General features: G+C 43.4%; 1 protein-coding gene across 7 annotated transcripts in view; it reads left to right on the top strand.

Moving 5' to 3' along the window:
• The first annotated feature begins 1153 nt into the window (after positions 1–1153).
• DDHD2 (DDHD domain containing 2) overlaps positions 1154–17901 on the top strand; it is a 46094-nt gene continuing 29346 nt past the window's right edge. For 4 of the 7 annotated variants that reach the window (XM_050801312.1, XM_050801311.1, XM_050801313.1 and 1 more), the window contains exons 1-9: positions 2260–2504; positions 3675–3865; positions 6792–6881; positions 7343–7463; positions 8812–8901; positions 11126–11261; positions 14720–14928; positions 15211–15278; positions 16981–17103. In XM_050801312.1, coding sequence (XP_050657269.1) covers positions 2285–2504; positions 3675–3865; positions 6792–6881; positions 7343–7463; positions 8812–8901; positions 11126–11261; positions 14720–14928; positions 15211–15278; positions 16981–17103 — 1248 coding nt within the window. In that variant the 5' untranslated portion in view covers positions 2260–2284. Of the gene's footprint in view, positions 1169–2259; positions 2505–3674; positions 3866–6791; positions 6882–7342; positions 7464–8811; positions 8902–11125; positions 11262–14719; positions 14929–15210; positions 15279–16980; positions 17104–17901 lie in introns of those variants that run through there. The other 3 variants (XM_050801316.1, XM_050801315.1, XM_050801314.1) reach the window with 2 other exon arrangements.

Raw genomic sequence — 17901 nt, 5'->3', positions numbered from 1 at the left:
TGGCATTTCACCATGTTGGCCAGGCTGGTCTTTAACTCCTGGCCTCCCAAAGTGTTGGGATTACAGGTGTGAGCCACTGCGCCCAGCCCCTTTCACCTTTTCACCTCAGTTATGTCTGCCTGTTTGGACAGCAGTATCTCATCTCCAACCTCCCTGGCATCTTTTAAATCCTGTTAAGGTTGCCTCTAAATACACACACACACACACACACACACACACACGCATCTTTTAAATCCTGTTAAGGTTGCCTCTAAATACACACACACACACACACGCATCTTTTAAATCCTGTTAAGGTTGCCTCTAAATACACACACACACACATTTTTTACTGTTTGTTTAGAGACTAGTGGCGCAGTGTTACCCAGGCTGGAGTGCAGTGGCGCCATCTGGGCTCATGCAACCTGCACCAGTGGGCTCCGGCGATCCTCCAGCCTCAGCCTCCTGAGTAGCTCTGACCCAGGCGCCAACACCACATTTTTTAGGGATACCTTTTTGGTAACCTCTAAATCATAATAAATGCACGGAGGAGGGGCCAAAGCCTTTTTTCCTGGCAAAAGCCAGTGACACCCGTTCTCAGCACCCAGAAACAGAGGCAAAGAGCGGGGCGACTGCGCCCTCCGCCCTACTCCGCTGATCCCAGGGCCGCGGCGTCCCTGTGTCCGGTGGTCCCCTACACGACCCTGGCGCACTAGTAGGGTCTGCAGCGTATCACGAGGATCAGGCCAACTTTCCCGCCCCATACGTGAGGGGCCGCCTCGAAGCCCTTTCCGCCACGGACACTCGAAACTCTTCCTGGCAGTTAGACCTCAGCCGCCAGCCGCCCGCCGCCCGGCGCTGCACCTCCCTGCCCGCAGGAGGAGCCACGTCTCGCGCGAATCCCTCCACCTCTCGCGACACTTGCCACCCGTGCCCTGGGGCCCTGCGCGCCCCACCCGCGGTCGCGCGGCGCGCTCCCCGCCGCCTCACCTTTTCGCCCGGCATCCGGGCCCGCTACTCGCCTACTGGGACCGCCGTGGCGCCTGGTGTTCGGCGCGAGCCCGGCTGGGCCGCAGGTTCCGCCCTGCTCCGCCGCGCCCCGCCCGGGCTGGGGTAAAGGCCGCGGCCGGGCCATGCCGTGTCCCCCTCAGGGAGGGCAGGAGAGCCTGAGGAGTGGCGGGGCCGCCAGGTGAGTCCGCGTCGGGCGGCTGGACCGAGGGAGGCCGGGCTGGGTGCCGGTGGGCGGTGCAGCGCTGCGGGGCCGGGATGCGGAAGCCCCTAGCCTGGGGGAACCCTGGGCACCCTGTGAACCTTGTTTACCCTGTGGTCTGCACTGGCTGTCCTGCTGCTGTCGCGGGACTGCGGGCGGACAACCTGAGCCCGAGCTCCGAGGGCCCGGAGCGGGGCGCCAGGGCCTAGGGTCGCGGGGGCTAGGGGCGCGCCAAGGTGGCTGAGGTAAGTCTGTGCGGGGAAAAGGACAATGGAGCCGAAAGCCGGCGTCTACCGTCCCGCTGGGCCCGCGTGAGATGCGCTCCTGCCCCCTGCCCTACGGGGCAACTTAGAAGTGTCCCTCTGGTGCCTGCGGCGCTGGTCATTGCCGAATGGAAGGAGTGTTGGAGAGGTAGAAACAGCTGGTCAGAGCAGCCTCTGCGGGAGGAGGCTTTTGAGGTCGCTCGTTACCTTTCCTCTGAGATTCTGGCTTTGCTAGTGGGCGTGCGCGTGCGCACCGTGGCCCCGGGCTAGATTTCTTTTCCGAATTTGTGCCACCGCCCATTAATGACTTCAAGGATCCATCAAAAATGATTGGTTCCTAAGCGAGTAGTTTTATTTTTTTTGTATTTTAAGATTCTGTTAGTTGTGTAATGGTAGGGGCCTGGAGCCCAAAACCTTGGCGTTACTAGGACAGGGCATGACCCAGCTGACTTGGAGTAAATTTTCTGCCTTTAACTACATTTAGATTGGAAATTAGGGTAAAATGTTTTTGTTGCAATCAAGTTTCGAGCATGTGGTCCTGTAATTCTGGGTTTGTTTTATAACTTATGGACTGAGTAAAATTACCCAGTTTTCCGAGAGAATTGGGAACTCCGCGCAATGGTTGATCTAATAGAAGCATTTTATTTAAAGCTTCCACCCATCCAGCTGCTAATTTATGTTATTTTTCTTTTAAATTATGTAGATGATGATGTTGTTGTTGTTGCAGAAATGGCTCCGTAAAATGATTAGTTTTGTGCTTGTGTATGTGTGCGAACAGTTACACAGTTAAAATCATTTTCCTGATAGTTTTCTTTTGTCTTTAGAGAGCGAAATGTCATCAGTGCAGTCACAACAGGAGCAGTTGTCCCAGTCAGATCCATCCCCATCATCAAACTCATGTAGTTCCTTTGAGCTAATAGACATGGATGCTGGCAGCTTGTATGAACCAGTTTCTCCCCATTGGTTTTATTGTAAGATAATAGATTCTAAGGAGACATGGATTCCTTTCAACTCTGAGGATTCACAGCAGCTGGAGGAGGCATATAACTCTGGTAGGTGAAAATTATGACTTGGAATAGACAAAGACTTTCCCCTCTTCAAACTATAGTATAATGGTCCTTATAGTGAGTGCTATGAAAATTAAATTTTAGATTTTTCCAGTTAAATAATTTCTTACAGCATTTTATATAGAACTTCTGCACTAATACCTAGCCAATCAATAATATTCCAGAATTTGGTCTGTATTTTGAAAACAGTATCTATTATTATTTCTGCATAGTTACCCAATAATTTTTTTTTTCCTTAGAGTTGGGGACCTAATTATATTGTCTAGGCTGATCTTGAACTCCTAGGTTCAAGCAATCTTTCTGCCTGGCCTCCCAAAGTGCTGGAATTACAGGCGTGTTACACCCTGTGCCCAGCCCCCCAGTAATATCTTTAATGTTCTAGCTTATGTTTTGTTTTATAAAGAATGTGTAAGGCTGGGTGCAGTGGCTCATACCTGTAATCCCAGCACTTTGCGAGGCCAAGACGGGCAGATCACTTGAGGTCAGGAGTTCGAGATTAGCCTGGCCAGCATGGTGAAACCCCTTCTCTACTAAAAATACAAAAGTTAGCCAGATGGGTGGTCTGTGCCTGTAGTCTCAGCTACCTGGGAGGCTGAGGCAGGAGAATTGCTCAAACCTGGGAGGCGGAGGTTGCAGTGAGCCAAGATTGTGCTACTGGACTCCAGCCTGGGTGACAGAGTGAGACTTGTCTCAAAAAAAAGAGAAAAAAGTATGTATAGAGTGGGGTGTCACAGTGCAGAAGAATGAACTCTCTAACTTGTCACTTGACTTTTCTTTTATAAAACAAGAATGATTCTATTTATACTGAATCATCATGATGGTTATTAATTTACCTTATGGTTCCCAAGCAAACTCAGAAAAATCACATTATATACTTTTTTTTTAAGGGGCACTGCTATCTTTCCTCAGAAAAAGAACAAAACTGTTTGGGTAATATTTTTTTCATGTTTCATTAAAATCAGGAATGGTTTTGACGGTTTGTAAAGTAGGTAGTGAAAAAGATATGAATTAAATTCCATTTTGTTTGGTGTTTAGCCAAGTAGGAACTGTTCATTCATATGTTTTATAACATTATTTAGAGTATAACTCAGAATTGTATGTTGGGAGATATATTTTGAAATATGTACTTCTTTTCCCCTTTTCAATCCTTGAAAGGAAAAGATTGTAATGGGAGAGTTGTTCCTACTGATGGGGGCAGATATGATGTTCATTTGGGGGAAAGGATGCGGTATGCTGTATACTGGGATGAACTAGCATCGGAAGTGAGACGATGTACATGGTTTTACAAGGGGGACAAAGACAATAAGTATGTTCCCTACTCGGAGAGCTTCAGCCAAGTTTTAGAGGTATTCTTTTGACTCTTTTTTTACTTATTCTTTCCTTCTCTTATTTAATAATCTTTCTTTTGTAATTTATTTTGTGAAATTTCCAGAAAGAGTTTGGTTCTGTCTGTATCACATTATAAAACATGATAAAGCATTTCTATTTGCAAGCAAGTTTCAGGATGAAGTAGTCTTATTTTCAGATTTTTTTTTTTTTTTTTGAGATGGAGTCTCGCTCTGTTGCCCAGGCTGAAGTGCAATGGTGCGATCTTGGCTCACTGCAACCTCCACCTCCCGGGTTCAAGTGATTCTCCTGCCTCAGCCTCCCAAGTAGCTGGGATTACAGGTGGCCGCCACCATGCCTGGCTAATTTTTTTGTATTTTTATCAAAGATGGGGTTTCACCATGTTGGCTAGGCTGGTCTCAAACTCCTGACCTCAAATGATCTGCTGGCCTAGGCCTCCCAAAGTGCTGGGATTACAGGTGTGAGCCACCGTGCCCGGCCTTTTTCAGATTTTAGAATACAATGGAAATGGCTGTGTTGTTTTAAGGTGTAAAAAAAGAAAACAGTACTCTGGGCCTGGTGGCTCACGCCTGTAATCCCAGCAGTTTGGGAGGCCGAGGCAGGCGGATCACCTGAGGTTGGGAGTTTGAGACCAGCCTGACCAACATGGAGAAACCTAGTCTCTACTAAAAATACAAAATTAGTCGGGCATGGTGGTGCATGCCTGTAATCCCAGCTACTCGGGAGGCTGAGGCAAGAGAATCACTTGAACCCGGGAGGGGGAGGTTGTGGTGAGCTGAGATGGCACCATTGAACTACAGCCTGGGCAACAAGAGAAAAACTCCATCTCAAAAAAAAAAAAAAAAACCAAAAAACGCCTGTTGTGCACCGTGGCTCTTGTCTATAATCCCAGCACTTTGTGAGGCCAAGGCAGGAGGATGACTTGAGCCCAGGAATTTGAGAACAGCCTGGGCAACAAATCGAGACCCCATCACTACAAAAAAAAAATACACACACACACACACACACACACGCAAAGTCTATTATGCTATGGTCACAGGATTGATCTTTTTTAGCTTTTATTTTTCTTGCTCTGAAAACTGAAATTTTTCTTTAAATTGGAGTAGAGCATTAGTATTTTTTTTTTTTTTTTTTTTTTTTTTTTTTTTTCTGAGACGGAGTCTCACTGTCGCCTAGGCTGGAGTGCGATGGCGCGATCTTGGCTCACTAAAACCTCCGCCTCCCAGGTTCAAGCGATTCTCTTGTCTCAGCCTCCTCCTGAGTAGCTGGGACTACAGGCGCCCGCCACCACGCCTGGCTAATTTTTTGTATTTTTAGTAGAGACGGGGGTTTCACTGTGTTAGCCAGGATGGTCTCGACCTCCTGACCTCGTGATCCGCCTGCCTCAGCCTCCCAAAGTGCTGGGATTACAGGCGTGAGCCACCACGCCCGGCCTTTTTCTTGTTTTGTTTGTTTGTTTCGTTTTTGAGACAGTCTCACTCCGTTGCCCAGGCTGGAGTCCAGTAGCACGATCTCGGCTCACTGCAACTTCTGCCTCCTGGGTTCAAGCACTTTTCCTGCCTCACCCTCCTAAGTAGCTGGGATTACAGGCGCGCCCCACCACACTGGCTAATTTTTTTTTTTTGAGAGGGAGTTCCACTCTTGTGGCCCAGGCTGGAGTGCAGTGGCGCGGTCTCAGTTCACCACAACCTCCGCCTCCTGTGTTTAAGTGATTCTTCTGCCTCAGCCTCCTGAGTAGCTGGGATTACAGGCATGCACCACAATGCCCGGCTAATTTTGTATTTTTAGTAGAGACAGGATTTCTCCATGTTGGTCAGGCTGGTTTCGAACTCCCGACCTGGGATTACAGGTGTGAGCCACTGTGCCTGACTTACACCGGCTAATTTTTGTATTTTTAGTAAAAATGGGGTTTTGCCATGTTAGCCAGGCTGGTCTTGAATACTAGACCTCAGGTGATCCTCCTGCCTTGGCCTCCCAAAGTGTTGGGATTACAGGCATGAGCCACCACGCATGGTCTAGAACATTAATATTAACAAATATACTAGGCCGGGCGCGGTGGCTCAAGCCTGTAATCCCAGCACTTTGGGAGGCCGAGACGGGAGGATCACGAGGTCAGGAGATCGAGACTATCCTGGCTAACCCGGTGAAGCCCCGTCTCTACTAAAAAATACAAAAAATTAGCCGGGCGTGGCGGCGGGCGCCTGTAGTCCCAGCTACTCGGGAGGCTGAGGCAGGAGAATGGCGGGAACCCGGGAGGCGGAGCTTGCAGTGAGCTGAGATCCGGCCACTGCACTCCAGCCTGGGCAACAGAGTGAGACTCCGTCTCAAAAAAAAAAAAAACAAATATACTAAAATGTGAACAGTAATTATCTAGTGTAGATGATGGAATTAGGAGTGCGAGGGGGGGGTGTGTGTGTGTGTGTGTGTTTTTTTTCCCCTTTGTCCTGGTGCTACTATCTGTTGTAATTTCAAAATAGGCTGGGTGCTGTGGCTTATGCTTGTAATCCCAGCACTTTGGGAGGCCAAGGTGGGCGGATCACCTGAGGTCAGGAGTTTGAGACCAGCCTAGCCATTATGGCCAAACCCCATATCTACTAAAAATACAAAAGTTAGCTGGGTGAGGTGGCGGGTGCCTGTAATCCCAGCTACTTGGGAGGCTGAGGCAGGAGAATCGCTTGAACCCAGGAGGCAGAGGTTGCAGTGAGCTGAGATTGCGCCACTGCACCCCAGCCTGGGCAACAGAGTAAGACTCTGTCTCAAAACAAAACAACAACAACAACAAAAAAAGGATTTAAAAATAAATTTGATAAATTGGAGTAGGATATTCTTATTGAAACTCATTAATACAGTAGTATTCTTGTGAATAAGTTCAGTTTTAATAGGAAAGCTACTAGAGAACTCTAATGAAATGTGTTTTCTTTTAAGGAAACTTACATGCTTGCTGTAACTTTGGATGAATGGAAAAAGAAACTGGAATCTCCCAACAGAGAAATTATTATTTTACACAATCCAAAGGTAAAACAAAGCATTTATCTTGTTGGGATAAAAAGTTAATTGCACTGTTAGGGAGAGCTCAATTGGTTTCTTTTGCTAAGCGTTCTATGTAGGATAACCTTTGTCACATTTTATATTGAATTCACAACTATGAAACTTAAAAACTTGTAGCTACTACTGTTACTTACCCAACTCAGCTTATACAAAATAATTTTCTTAGGGAAAATTATGCCACTGTAGAACAAGAAAATCACTGACATATTATGTGAGCATGTCTTCCATGTAGAAGGGCACTATTGACAAATCCATTAGCCTAATATATTTTCAGGGTTCTCATTTTAAGCTGTACGAGTTGCATATCAAAACTCCAGTTCACATTTGACTGCGTGGTTTGAAAGACATCATTCTACACTTAAAACTGCATTGTATAGAGATGATTGTGTTGTAGAATATTTTTATTTCTCTGATCTGTTCTGTTTAAGCTTATGGTGCATTACCAGCCAGTTGCAGGATCTGATGATTGGGGTTCAGCACCCACGGAGCAGGGTCGACCAAGAACTGTGAAGAGAGGAGTTGAGAACATCTCTGTTGACATTCATTGTGGTAATGTTAACCATTTATTTTTTCTTACCTTATGATGTATTTGTTTACTCCTTAAATTTTGACCTTTTTCTGTGGATTTAGATTACCTCAAGGTTTAAAAATCATCTTTAATCGTATGGGTTTATTCCAAGTTGAGATTAGCATCAATTTGTCTAAGAATCTTAATAGATGTAAAAATATCTTTTAAAACTGCTTAGCACATATGGGTAGGATGGGTAAAATTTGGCAATACTATTCATGATGTATGTAGCCTGCTCTCTAATGATTCAGAAAAATAAATGTGTGTGTGTGTGTACACACACAAAGAATCATAAAGCAAATGTAATTGTTAAAAAGCTGAATGTCTGTAAAAAGTACGTGGGAGTGTCTGTATTATGCTTTCTAGTTTTCTGTACATTTCTAGTTACTTAAAAATAAAAAGTTTTAAAAACCAGGCTGGGCATGGTAGCTCACACCTGTAATCCCAGCACTTGGGGAGGCCAAGGCAGAAGGATCACTTGAGCCCAGGAGTTCGAGACCAGCCTGGGCAATATGGTGAAACCCCATTTCTACAAAAAATACAAAAATTAACTGGGCATGGTAGCACAGGTCTGTAGTCTCAGCTAATTTGGAGGCTGAGACAGGAGGATCACTCGAGCCCAGAAGGTTGAGGCTGGAATGAGTGTTTATCATGCCACTGCACTCCAGCCTAGGTGACAGAGTGAGACTCTGTCTCAAAAAAAAAAAAAAGTTTTTAAAAACTGAAAAAAGGCCAGGTGTGTTGGCTCAGGGCTGTAATCCCAGCACTTTGGGAGGCCGAGGCAGGCGGGTCAGGAGATCGAGATCATCCTGGCTAACCTATTGAAACCCTGTCTCTACTAAAAATACAAAAAATTAGCCAGGCGTGGTGGTGTACGCCTGTAGTCCCAGCTACTCGGGAGGCTGAGGCAGGAGAATCACTTAAACCCGGGAGGCGGAGGTTGCAGCTAGCTGAGATCACACCACTGCACTTCAGCCTGGGTGACAGAGCGAGACTCGGTCTCAAACCAAAAAAAAAAAACCTGAAAAAAAAAAAAAGAACTTTTTTTTTTTTTTGGCATGAGCCACCGCACCCAGCCAAGTTTTCTTTTTCAGAGCTCAGAAAAAAAGAAAAAAATCCTGAAAAAAATTTTGCAGATTTATTTCAAGATAAATTAGAAACCAAGTAAAATCAGTGTATTTTTGCTACGTACTTAAAGGACTATTTTATATCTTTTAAATTATCTGTTCATCTTTTAACTTGCTCATATTTATAACCTTTTCATGATGAGTGGTATTAGAATACATGACTAATTATACAGAATAATTTTCTTTTTAATTTCATTTATAGGAGAACCTTTACAAATAGATCACTTGGTTTTTGTAGTCCATGGGATTGGACCAGCTTGTGATCTCCGCTTTCGAAGCATTGTACAGTGTGGTAGGTTTGCAAAGCATGTGAGAGAATATTAATCAGTGCTCTTGTGAGCTGAGATAAAGCCTTGTCTTTGGTCTGTTGTCTTAGCTGCATAAGAGGATTTAGAGAGTTAAAGACAGGTGGCAAGGTAGTAAAGCTTCTCAGCTTAGACCTGAAGTGCTAGGAAATTCCTGGGGCTAATAGTTTATACTCTTAACTAACTTGAATGAACAAGCAGTTAATCCCTATAAAATTGTTTTATGATGTGATAGTCCTGTTTCTAACCATTTCAAATTTACAGGGAACATAAAGATGATAGAGTTTAATGAATAACAGAAGCATCAATCATTTTTGTAATTCATACTGTGATAAACCTTTGATATTGTAATTGGAGGATTTAAGTCATTAGTATAACTAGATTTTGAAAGGTGTCCTCTAGGCTGGGCGTAGTGGCTCACACCTGTAATCCCAGCACTTTGGGAGGCCGAGGCGGGTCGATCACGAGGTCAGGAGTTCAAGACCAGCCTGGCCAAGATGGCAAAACCCCGTCTCTACTAAAAATACAAAAATTAGCCAGGCACGGTGGCAGGCACCTGTAATCCCAGCTACTCGGGAGGCTGAGGCAACAGAATCGCTTGAACTGGGAGGGTGGAGGTTTCAGTGAGCCAAGATCGGGCCACTGCACTCCAGCTTGGGCAACAGAGTGACACTGTGTCTCAAAAAAAAAACAAAAACAAAAACAAAAAGTGTCTTCTAAAACCTGATAGTATTCAAAGTTTAATTATTCCAATTAGGGTGTCTTATTCTACTGGCTAATGGTTCTTTTTTTTTTTTTTTTTTTTTTTTTTTTTTTTTTTTTTGAGACGGAGTCTCGCTCTGTCGCCCAGGCTGGAGTGCAGTGGCCGGATCTCGGCTCACTGCAAGCTCCGCCTCCCGGGTTCACGCCATTCTCCTGCCTCAGCCTCCGGAGTAGCTGGGACTACAGGCGCCCGCCACCTCGCCCGGCTAGTTTTTTGTATTTTTTAGTAGAGATGGGGTTTCACCGTGTTAGCCAGGATGGTCTCGATCTCCTGACCTCGTGATCCACCCGTCTCGGCCTCCCAAAGTGCTGGGATTACAGGCGTGAGCCACCACGCCCGGCCTCTACTGGCTAATGGTTCTAAACATAAACTAGAATTGTATTGTGGAAGGTTGAGATTGATGTGATACGAATTTCAAACAACAGTGTATTTTTTTTCTTTAAAGTATTGGGTGGTGCTATTTATAAGAACCAGGAAGTTAGGATAGGAATTCAACTGCAAGACTGTTGTTGTATTGTCATGTGATTAAAAAAAAAAAAATTGTAACAGTTCCCATGATGCTGACGTTTTGAAGTTAGCCTTCTTTTTTTTCATGTTCCTTTTTTTTTGTTTTTAAATATACTATTTTTTTTTCCTGAGACAGAGTTTTGCTCTCTTGCCCAGGCTGGAGTGTAGTGACGTAATCTCAGCTCACTGCAACCTCTGCCTCCTGGGTTCAAGTGATTATCCTGCCTCAGCCTCCTGAGTAGCTGGGATTACAGGTGCACATCACCATGCCTGGCTAATTTTTGTATTGTTAGTAGATGGGGTTTCACCATGTTGGCCAGGCTGGTCTCAAACTCCCGGCCTCATACGATCCACCCACCTTGGCCCCCCAAAGTGCTGGGATTACAGGCATGAGCCACTGCTCTTGGCCTGAAGTTAGCCTTCTTTTGATGAAATATTTTGTACGGTAAAAGCAAGTTGTTAGGCCAGGTGTGGTGGCTCACACCTGTAATCCCAGCACTTTGGGAGGCCAAGGCAGGCAGATCACCTAAGGTCAGGAGTTCAAGACCAGCCTGGCCAACAGGGCAAAACCCATCTCTACTAAAAATACAAAAATTAGCTGGGTGTGGTGGTATGCGCCTGTAATCCCAGATCCTCGAGAGGCTGAGGCAGGAGAATTGCTCAAACCGGGTAGGTGGAGGCTGCAGTGAGGTGAGATCTCGGCATTGCACTCTAGCTTGGATTATAGAGCAGTACTCCATCTCAAAAAAAAAAAAAGTTAGTAAAGAAACATCTTTTCCTATATGCATTCATAATTTTTCCTGAATACCACTTTATTTTTGACAGAAGTCAGTATGTGTTCTGTGCAAATGTAGTTAGAGTATAATTACATGATTTGTTGCATCCAGATTCTACAGATTTGTTACTTCATTGTTGATGCATAAGTTAATTTTCTTTTCCAGTTAATGATTTTCGCAGTGTTTCCTTGAACTTGCTACAGACACATTTTAAGAAAGCCCAAGAAAATCAGCAGATTGGGAGGGTAGAATTTCTTCCAGTCAATTGGCACAGTCCTTTGCATTCTACTGGTGTGGATGTGTGAGTAATACTTAATACCTTTGAGTTGTTAGCTGTGATAATAATGTATTTTCTGATCATTGCTATGCTTGGGGACATTTTTATGCTATAGCTGGCTGAATATTTAAAATTTCTTAGAGATATGCTATTAAATACTGATCAGTCCCTTGGTTTAATTAACCCTGGTTAGGAGTAGAGAGCTGTGTGTATCTTCAGTATGTTTTACTGGCTCACTAGTATTTACTATTACAGCTTCATTGTATCTTTAACATTAAAGCCAAATGTTGCTATCTTCCCATAGTGTATAACCATTTCCATTTTCAGATGTCAAAAGCCATGCATACCCCAAGATGTACAAAGTATTTTGTTATTCCTTTTGTTATTATATTTAAATAATATTTGTCCAAATTTAGAAAAAAGGGAGGATTTCTCAAACATAAAACTATTAGCATTTATAACTTAGGGAATAATTGGTACAGTGACTTTGAAGTGACGGCTTTCTTAAGGTACAAGCCCATTAGTTTTGTTTGTAAATTTTATGGTAATGACAGAGAAGGTTGCTTAAATTGAGGATATGGGGCTCTCCAGCAAGTAGTGTGTTTCTAATATAGTTCTAGAATAGAACCAGGAGATGCAGGAAGTAGTCAGCATTGTTTCATGAGCTGACCATGCTGGTCTCAGAAATGGCTTTTCTGATTCTGTGTCTCAGTTCTCAGTACACTATGATTTGGGTATATTCATTTGCCAAACACTTCATTGTGGTGGGGTTCGGATTCTTTAATATTTGAGCAAATGCTAACAGGTTACTAAGGGCATAGCCCTTATAAATTGCAGAAGTAGTTGTATACTTGAATCTTTCTGGGAATTTTAAGAAACCTTTAACTGGTTATTAGATTTTGTCATGTGGTCTTCCTCTGCCAGATACAAATTCTATTTGCTTTTGGCCCCTGGCACTCACACCTTTTTCTGCTTTTAGAAATTGTGCATTGAGAGAGGGAGCTCTTTATCGTTTGACATGTAATCAAGAAACCTTACTGCTGAGAATTCCAGGAAAAGCCTTTTATATTTTTTGTTTTGTCTTTTTAGAAAACTTTTTTTATTAGAGATAATTTTGTTCACAGAAATTGTATATATGATGAATCCTTGTGTACTGATTACCCAGCCCCAACAAGCCTCAACACATGGCTGGTTCTGCCTCATCTGTATCTTCATACCCTATCTACTGCCCTTTCATGCCATATGGTTTTTATCTTAGACATCCTGTAATTTCATCTGTAAATGTTTCAGTTTGTATCTTTTTTTTTTTTTGGAGTGCAGTGGTGTGATCACAGCTCACTGCAGCCTGGATCTCCTCGGGCTCAGGTTATCCTCACACCCCAGCCTCCCAAGTACTGCTGGGACTACAGGCATGTGGCACCACTCGCAGCTGATTTTTTTCCTTTTTTTTTTTTTTTTTTTTGAGATGGAGTTTCGCTCTTGTCTAGGCTGGAGTGCAGTGTTGTGATCTCAGCTCACCGCAACCTCTGCCTCCCGGGTTCAAGCAATTCCCAGCCTCAGACTCCCGAGTAGCTGGGATTACAGGCATGCGCCACCACGCCCGGCTAATTTTCTATTTTTGGTAGAGACGAGGTTTCTCCACGTTGGTCAGGCTGGTCTCAAACTCCTGACCTCAGGTGATCTGCCCGTCTTGGCCTCCCAAAGTGCTGGGATTATAGGCGTGAGCCACCGTGCCTAGCCTGATCCAGCTGATTTTTCTATTTTTTGTGGAGTTGGGCTTTTAACATGTTGGCCAAGCTGGTTTTGAACTCCGGTTTTGAACTCCTGGGCTCAAGCAATCTGTCTGCCTTGGCCTCCTAAAGTGCTGGGATTGCAGGTGTGAGCCACAGTGCCTGGCCTGAACAGTATATTTTATTTTTTATTTTATTTTATTTTTGAGATGGAGTGTCACTCTATCACCCAGGTTGGAGTGCAGTGGCATGATCTCAGCTCACTGCAACCTCTGCCTCCTGGGTTCTAGCAATTCTCCTGCCTCAGCCTCCCAGGTAGCTGGAATTACAGGCATGTGCCACAACCCCCAGCTAATTTTTGTATTTCTTAGTAGAGACAGGGTTTCACTATATTGGCCAGGCCGGTCTCAAACTTCTGACCTCGTGATCTACCCGCCTCAGCCTTCCAAAGTGCTGGGATTACAGGTGTGAGCTACTGTGCCAGCCTGAACAGTTTTTTTTTTTTTTTTTTTTTTTTTTTTTGAGACGGAGTCTTGCACTGTTGCCTGGGCTGGAGTGCAGTGGTGCGATTTCAGCTCACCTCATCTTCCACCTCCTGGGTTCATGTGATTCTCCAACCTCAGCCTTCCAAATAGCTGGGATTACAGGTACACATCACCACACCCCGCTAATTTTTTGTATTTTTAGTAGAGACGGGGTTTCACTCTGTTGGACAGACTGGTCTCAAACTTTGGACCTCGTGATCTGCCCGCCTCAGCCTCCCAAAGTGCTGGGATTACAGGCGTGAGCCACCACACCCGGCCCTGAACAGTGTATTTTAAAGGACTTAAAAAATGTATAACCATAACACTATTATCACACTTAAAAATTTCTTAATGTCATCAAATACCTAGTCAGTGTTCAAATTTCCAGTTGTCTATTATATTTTATATACATATTTTTATATACATTAATTATATATACACATTAATTTTTATATACATATTTATATAATTACAAACACATTTTAAACTGGGATCCAAATAAGTCCATACATTGCAATTAGTTGATATATCTTTTATTATAAGTCTCTCTTGGGCTGGGCATAGTGGCTCATGCCTGTAATCCCAGCACTTTGGGAGGCCAAAGCAGGTGGATCATCTGAGGTCAGGAGTTTGAGACCAGCCTGGCCAACATGACAAAACCCCGTCACTACTAAAACTACAAAAATTAGCTGGGCATGGTGGCACATGCCTGCAATTGCTATGAGTTCGAGACCAGCTTGGTCAACATGGTGAAACCCTGTCTCTAGTAAAAATACCAAGAAATTAGCCGGGCCTGGTGGCAGGCGCCTGTAATCCCAGCTACTTGGGAGACTGAGGCAGGAGAATCGCTTGAACCTGGGAGGTGGAGGTTACAGTGAGCTGAGATTGTGCCACTGCCTGGGCAACAGAACGAGACTCCATCTCAAAAAAAAAAAAAAAGTCTCTTAATTTCTTGATTACCACTTACCTCTGTCTACATCTATTGTTTTCTTGTAGTTTATGTATGGAAGAAATGGGTTTGACTTGTAGGGTTTCATATTTTCTGAATTTTGCTGATCACATCCCTCTGGCTTCATTACACATGTTCCTTTGTCCTCTTTTTGTTTTTTCCTATAAATCGACAATTTTTTCTTATAAAATGTTTAAGTCTAAGCTTGAAGGCTTAAAATTGGAAGTGGCTATTAAATGTATTTAGGTTTCCTGCTTAAATTATTTTTCCTTTTTTCAGAGATCTGCAGCGAATAACCCTGCCCAGCATTAACCGCCTCAGGCACTTCACCAATGACACAATTCTGGATGTCTTCTTCTACAATAGCCCCACCTACTGTCAGACTATTGTGGACACAGTTGCTTCTGAAATGAACCGAATATACACGCTTTTTCTGCAGAGGAACCCTGATTTCAAAGGGGGTGTATCCATTGCTGGTCATAGTTTAGGTAACAAAATGAATTCTGTGTGACCAGAGAAGACTATCACATTTTAAAGACACCTGTTTTTGAAGCACAGTGTCTTTTATCAGTAGGAAATTCAGAGGTCTGGAAGTGGTCTCTGATCAAGAAATTTGGAAGGGGTTGGAAGGGTGGTGGTAAATTGGAAAGAAAGACTTCTTGCTGTGTAGATTTGCTTACATGTGTAATTGGCTTATGACTTTTTTGTATAACAGACAGCCATTTAGTGCTAATGCTTAGAAATTGTCCCTTCTTCTATTTTACTTATAGGTTCGCTTATATTGTTTGATATCCTAACAAATCAGAAAGATTCTTTGGGGGATATTGACAGTGAAAAGGTAATTTAGATGTTCAGCTAGGTTTTCTTGTAGTTTTCTTTAGTAAGGATTTATAGATTTTAGACTTATTTTTTGTTTTTAGCTGAGTTTAGTTTCATGTCATGACATTACGTTTACACTTATTTCCATTTTAACAGACTTTTAATTATCTCTGTCATTCTTGGATTATAGAAGCAAGATAATAATATGCTTCTACAAATAATAATTGTTTAGTCTATCTTATTTTCTTTTGTGAACATGCACTGCTGGTCAAGTGTGGTGGCTCATGCCTATAATCCCAGCACTTTGGGAGGCTGAGGCTGGTGGATCACCTTAGGTCAGGAGTTCAAGACCAACTTGGCCAACATGGTGAAACCCCATCTGTACTAAAAATACAAAAATTAGCTGGGCATGGTGGTGTGTGCCTGTAATCCCAGCTACTTGGGAGGCTGAGGCAGGAAAATCGCTTGAACCTGGGAGGTGGAGGTTGCAGTGAGCAGAGATCGTGCCACTGCCTTGCAGCCTGGGTGACAGAGTGAGACTCCGTCTCAAAAATATGCACTGCTGAGTTACGGAATCATTGAGCTAAATGAAGTTTGCATATGAACAAATGAATGAATTGGCTACAAATTGATATGATTTTTTTTTTGTTTGTTTTTTGTTTTTTTTTTTGAGACGGAGTCTCGCTCTGTCGCCCAGGCTGGAGTGCAGTGGCGCGATCTCGGCTCACTGCAAGCTCCGCCTCCTGGGTTTACGCCATTCTCCTGCCTCAGCCTCCTGAGTAGCTGGGACTACAGGCGCCCGCCACCACCGCGCCCGGCTAATTTTTTGTATTTTTAGTAGAGACGGGGTTTCACCGTGGTCTCGATCTCCTGACCTTGTGATCCGCCCGCCTCGGCCTCCCAAAGTGCTGGGATTACAGGCGTGAGCCACCGCGCCCGGCCAAATTGATATGATTTATAGAAACTCTGTTCGAAAGTATTGGGGAACTTGATGTTTAAACATTTTTAGTAAAAATTCCTATAACCATGTATCATCTATAGGATTGATTTGGTACCTATTTCTCCTGTTGGACCATGAGTTCCTCCAGAGCAGAGCTTTTGTCTTAGACTGTTTTATTGCTATTTTTTTTTTTTTTTTTTTTTTTGGAGATAGTCTCGTTCTGTCGCTCAGGCTGGAATGCAATGCAGTGGCACGATCTTGGCTCACTGCAACCTCCGCCTCCAGGGTTCAAATTATTCTCCTGCCTCAGCCTCCCCAGTAGCTGGGATTACAGGCACACGCTACCACACCCTGCTAATTTTTGTATCTTTAGTAGGGTTGGGGTTTCATCATGTTGGTCAGGCTGGTCTTGAACTCCTGACCTTGTGATCTGCCCACCTCGGCCTCCCAAAGTGCTGGGATTACAGGCGTGAGCCACCATGCCCAGTCTAGACTGTTTTATTTCTTAAGCACCATTTTCCTAATTTCTTAAGCACCGAGCTCCCTTAAAATTCAGCAAATGTTTGTTAATGATGATGAATATTTTACTCATTTCTTTCAAAACATATTTTCAATTGAAGTCGCAAAACCTTGGAACCTCTTAATTTATATCTTGCATAAATGACAGTTTGTTAAAGTTAAGATACATTGCTGTGGAAATCTATGTATTTCTTTACTGCAAAATAGTATAAAGGAAACTAAATGAATTTTGAAAATATGAGCTTTATAATTTAATTTTTAGGATTCGCTAAATATTGTAATGGATCAAGGAGATACACCTACACTAGAGGAAGATTTGAAGAAACTTCAGCTCTCTGAATTCTTTGATATCTTTGAGAAGGAGAAAGTAGATAAGGAAGCTCTGGTAAAAATAATCTTTTAAAACTTTATGCCAAGCCATTTTCAGTATTTTTATTGTTCATCATGTTTACTAAGTGCATACCCTTTAGACACTTTTTAGTCATAAATACTTTATCATTAATGTTCCTTAGCATTATTTATTTGCTTTTTATCATATCAAGTGACCTTTGCCTTGTTCGAAGTTCAAAGTTCAGATGGCCATATTGATATTCATAGAGCAGTGGAGCAGACTAACCAGTACGGCTCATAGAAAACATGAGTGCAAGAACAAACAAATAAATAACCATTAGCTATTCCAACTCTAATTTTCTATTGTACTTTCAAGAGCTCTACTGTTATTTGCTTGTTTATTTTTTATTTATTTATTTTTTGAGTTGGAGTCTCACTCTTGCCCAGGCTGGAGTTCAATGGTGTGATCTTCAGCTCACCGCAGCCTCTGTCTCTGGGGTTCAAGCAGTTCTTCTGCCTCAGCCTCCCGAGTAGCTGGGATTACAGGTGCCCGCCACCATGTCTGGCTAATTTTTGTATTTTTAGTAGAAACGGGGTTTCACCATGTTGGCCAAGCTGGTCTCTTGGCCAGGCTGGTCTGGAATTCCTGACCCCATGATCCACCCACCTTTGCCTCCCAAAGTGCTGGAATTACATGTGTGAGCCACGGTGCCCAGCCAGCTTGTTTATTTGTTTTTTGTTTTTTCCACTTTTGTTTGGCCTTTTTCTGGTTTGTGATACATTCACTCATGTAACAGATATTTAGAAAATGCTTACTATACCAAGTACCGGATAGACTGGTAAATAAGACATA

The sequence above is a fragment of the Macaca thibetana genome, chromosome 8, assembly GCF_024542745.1.
Source record: "Macaca thibetana thibetana isolate TM-01 chromosome 8, ASM2454274v1, whole genome shotgun sequence".
Classification (NCBI taxonomy): Eukaryota; Metazoa; Chordata; class Mammalia; order Primates; family Cercopithecidae; genus Macaca; species Macaca thibetana.
Note: the sequence above shows the minus strand (reverse complement) of the source record. Positions and strands in the feature narration are given on the sequence as shown.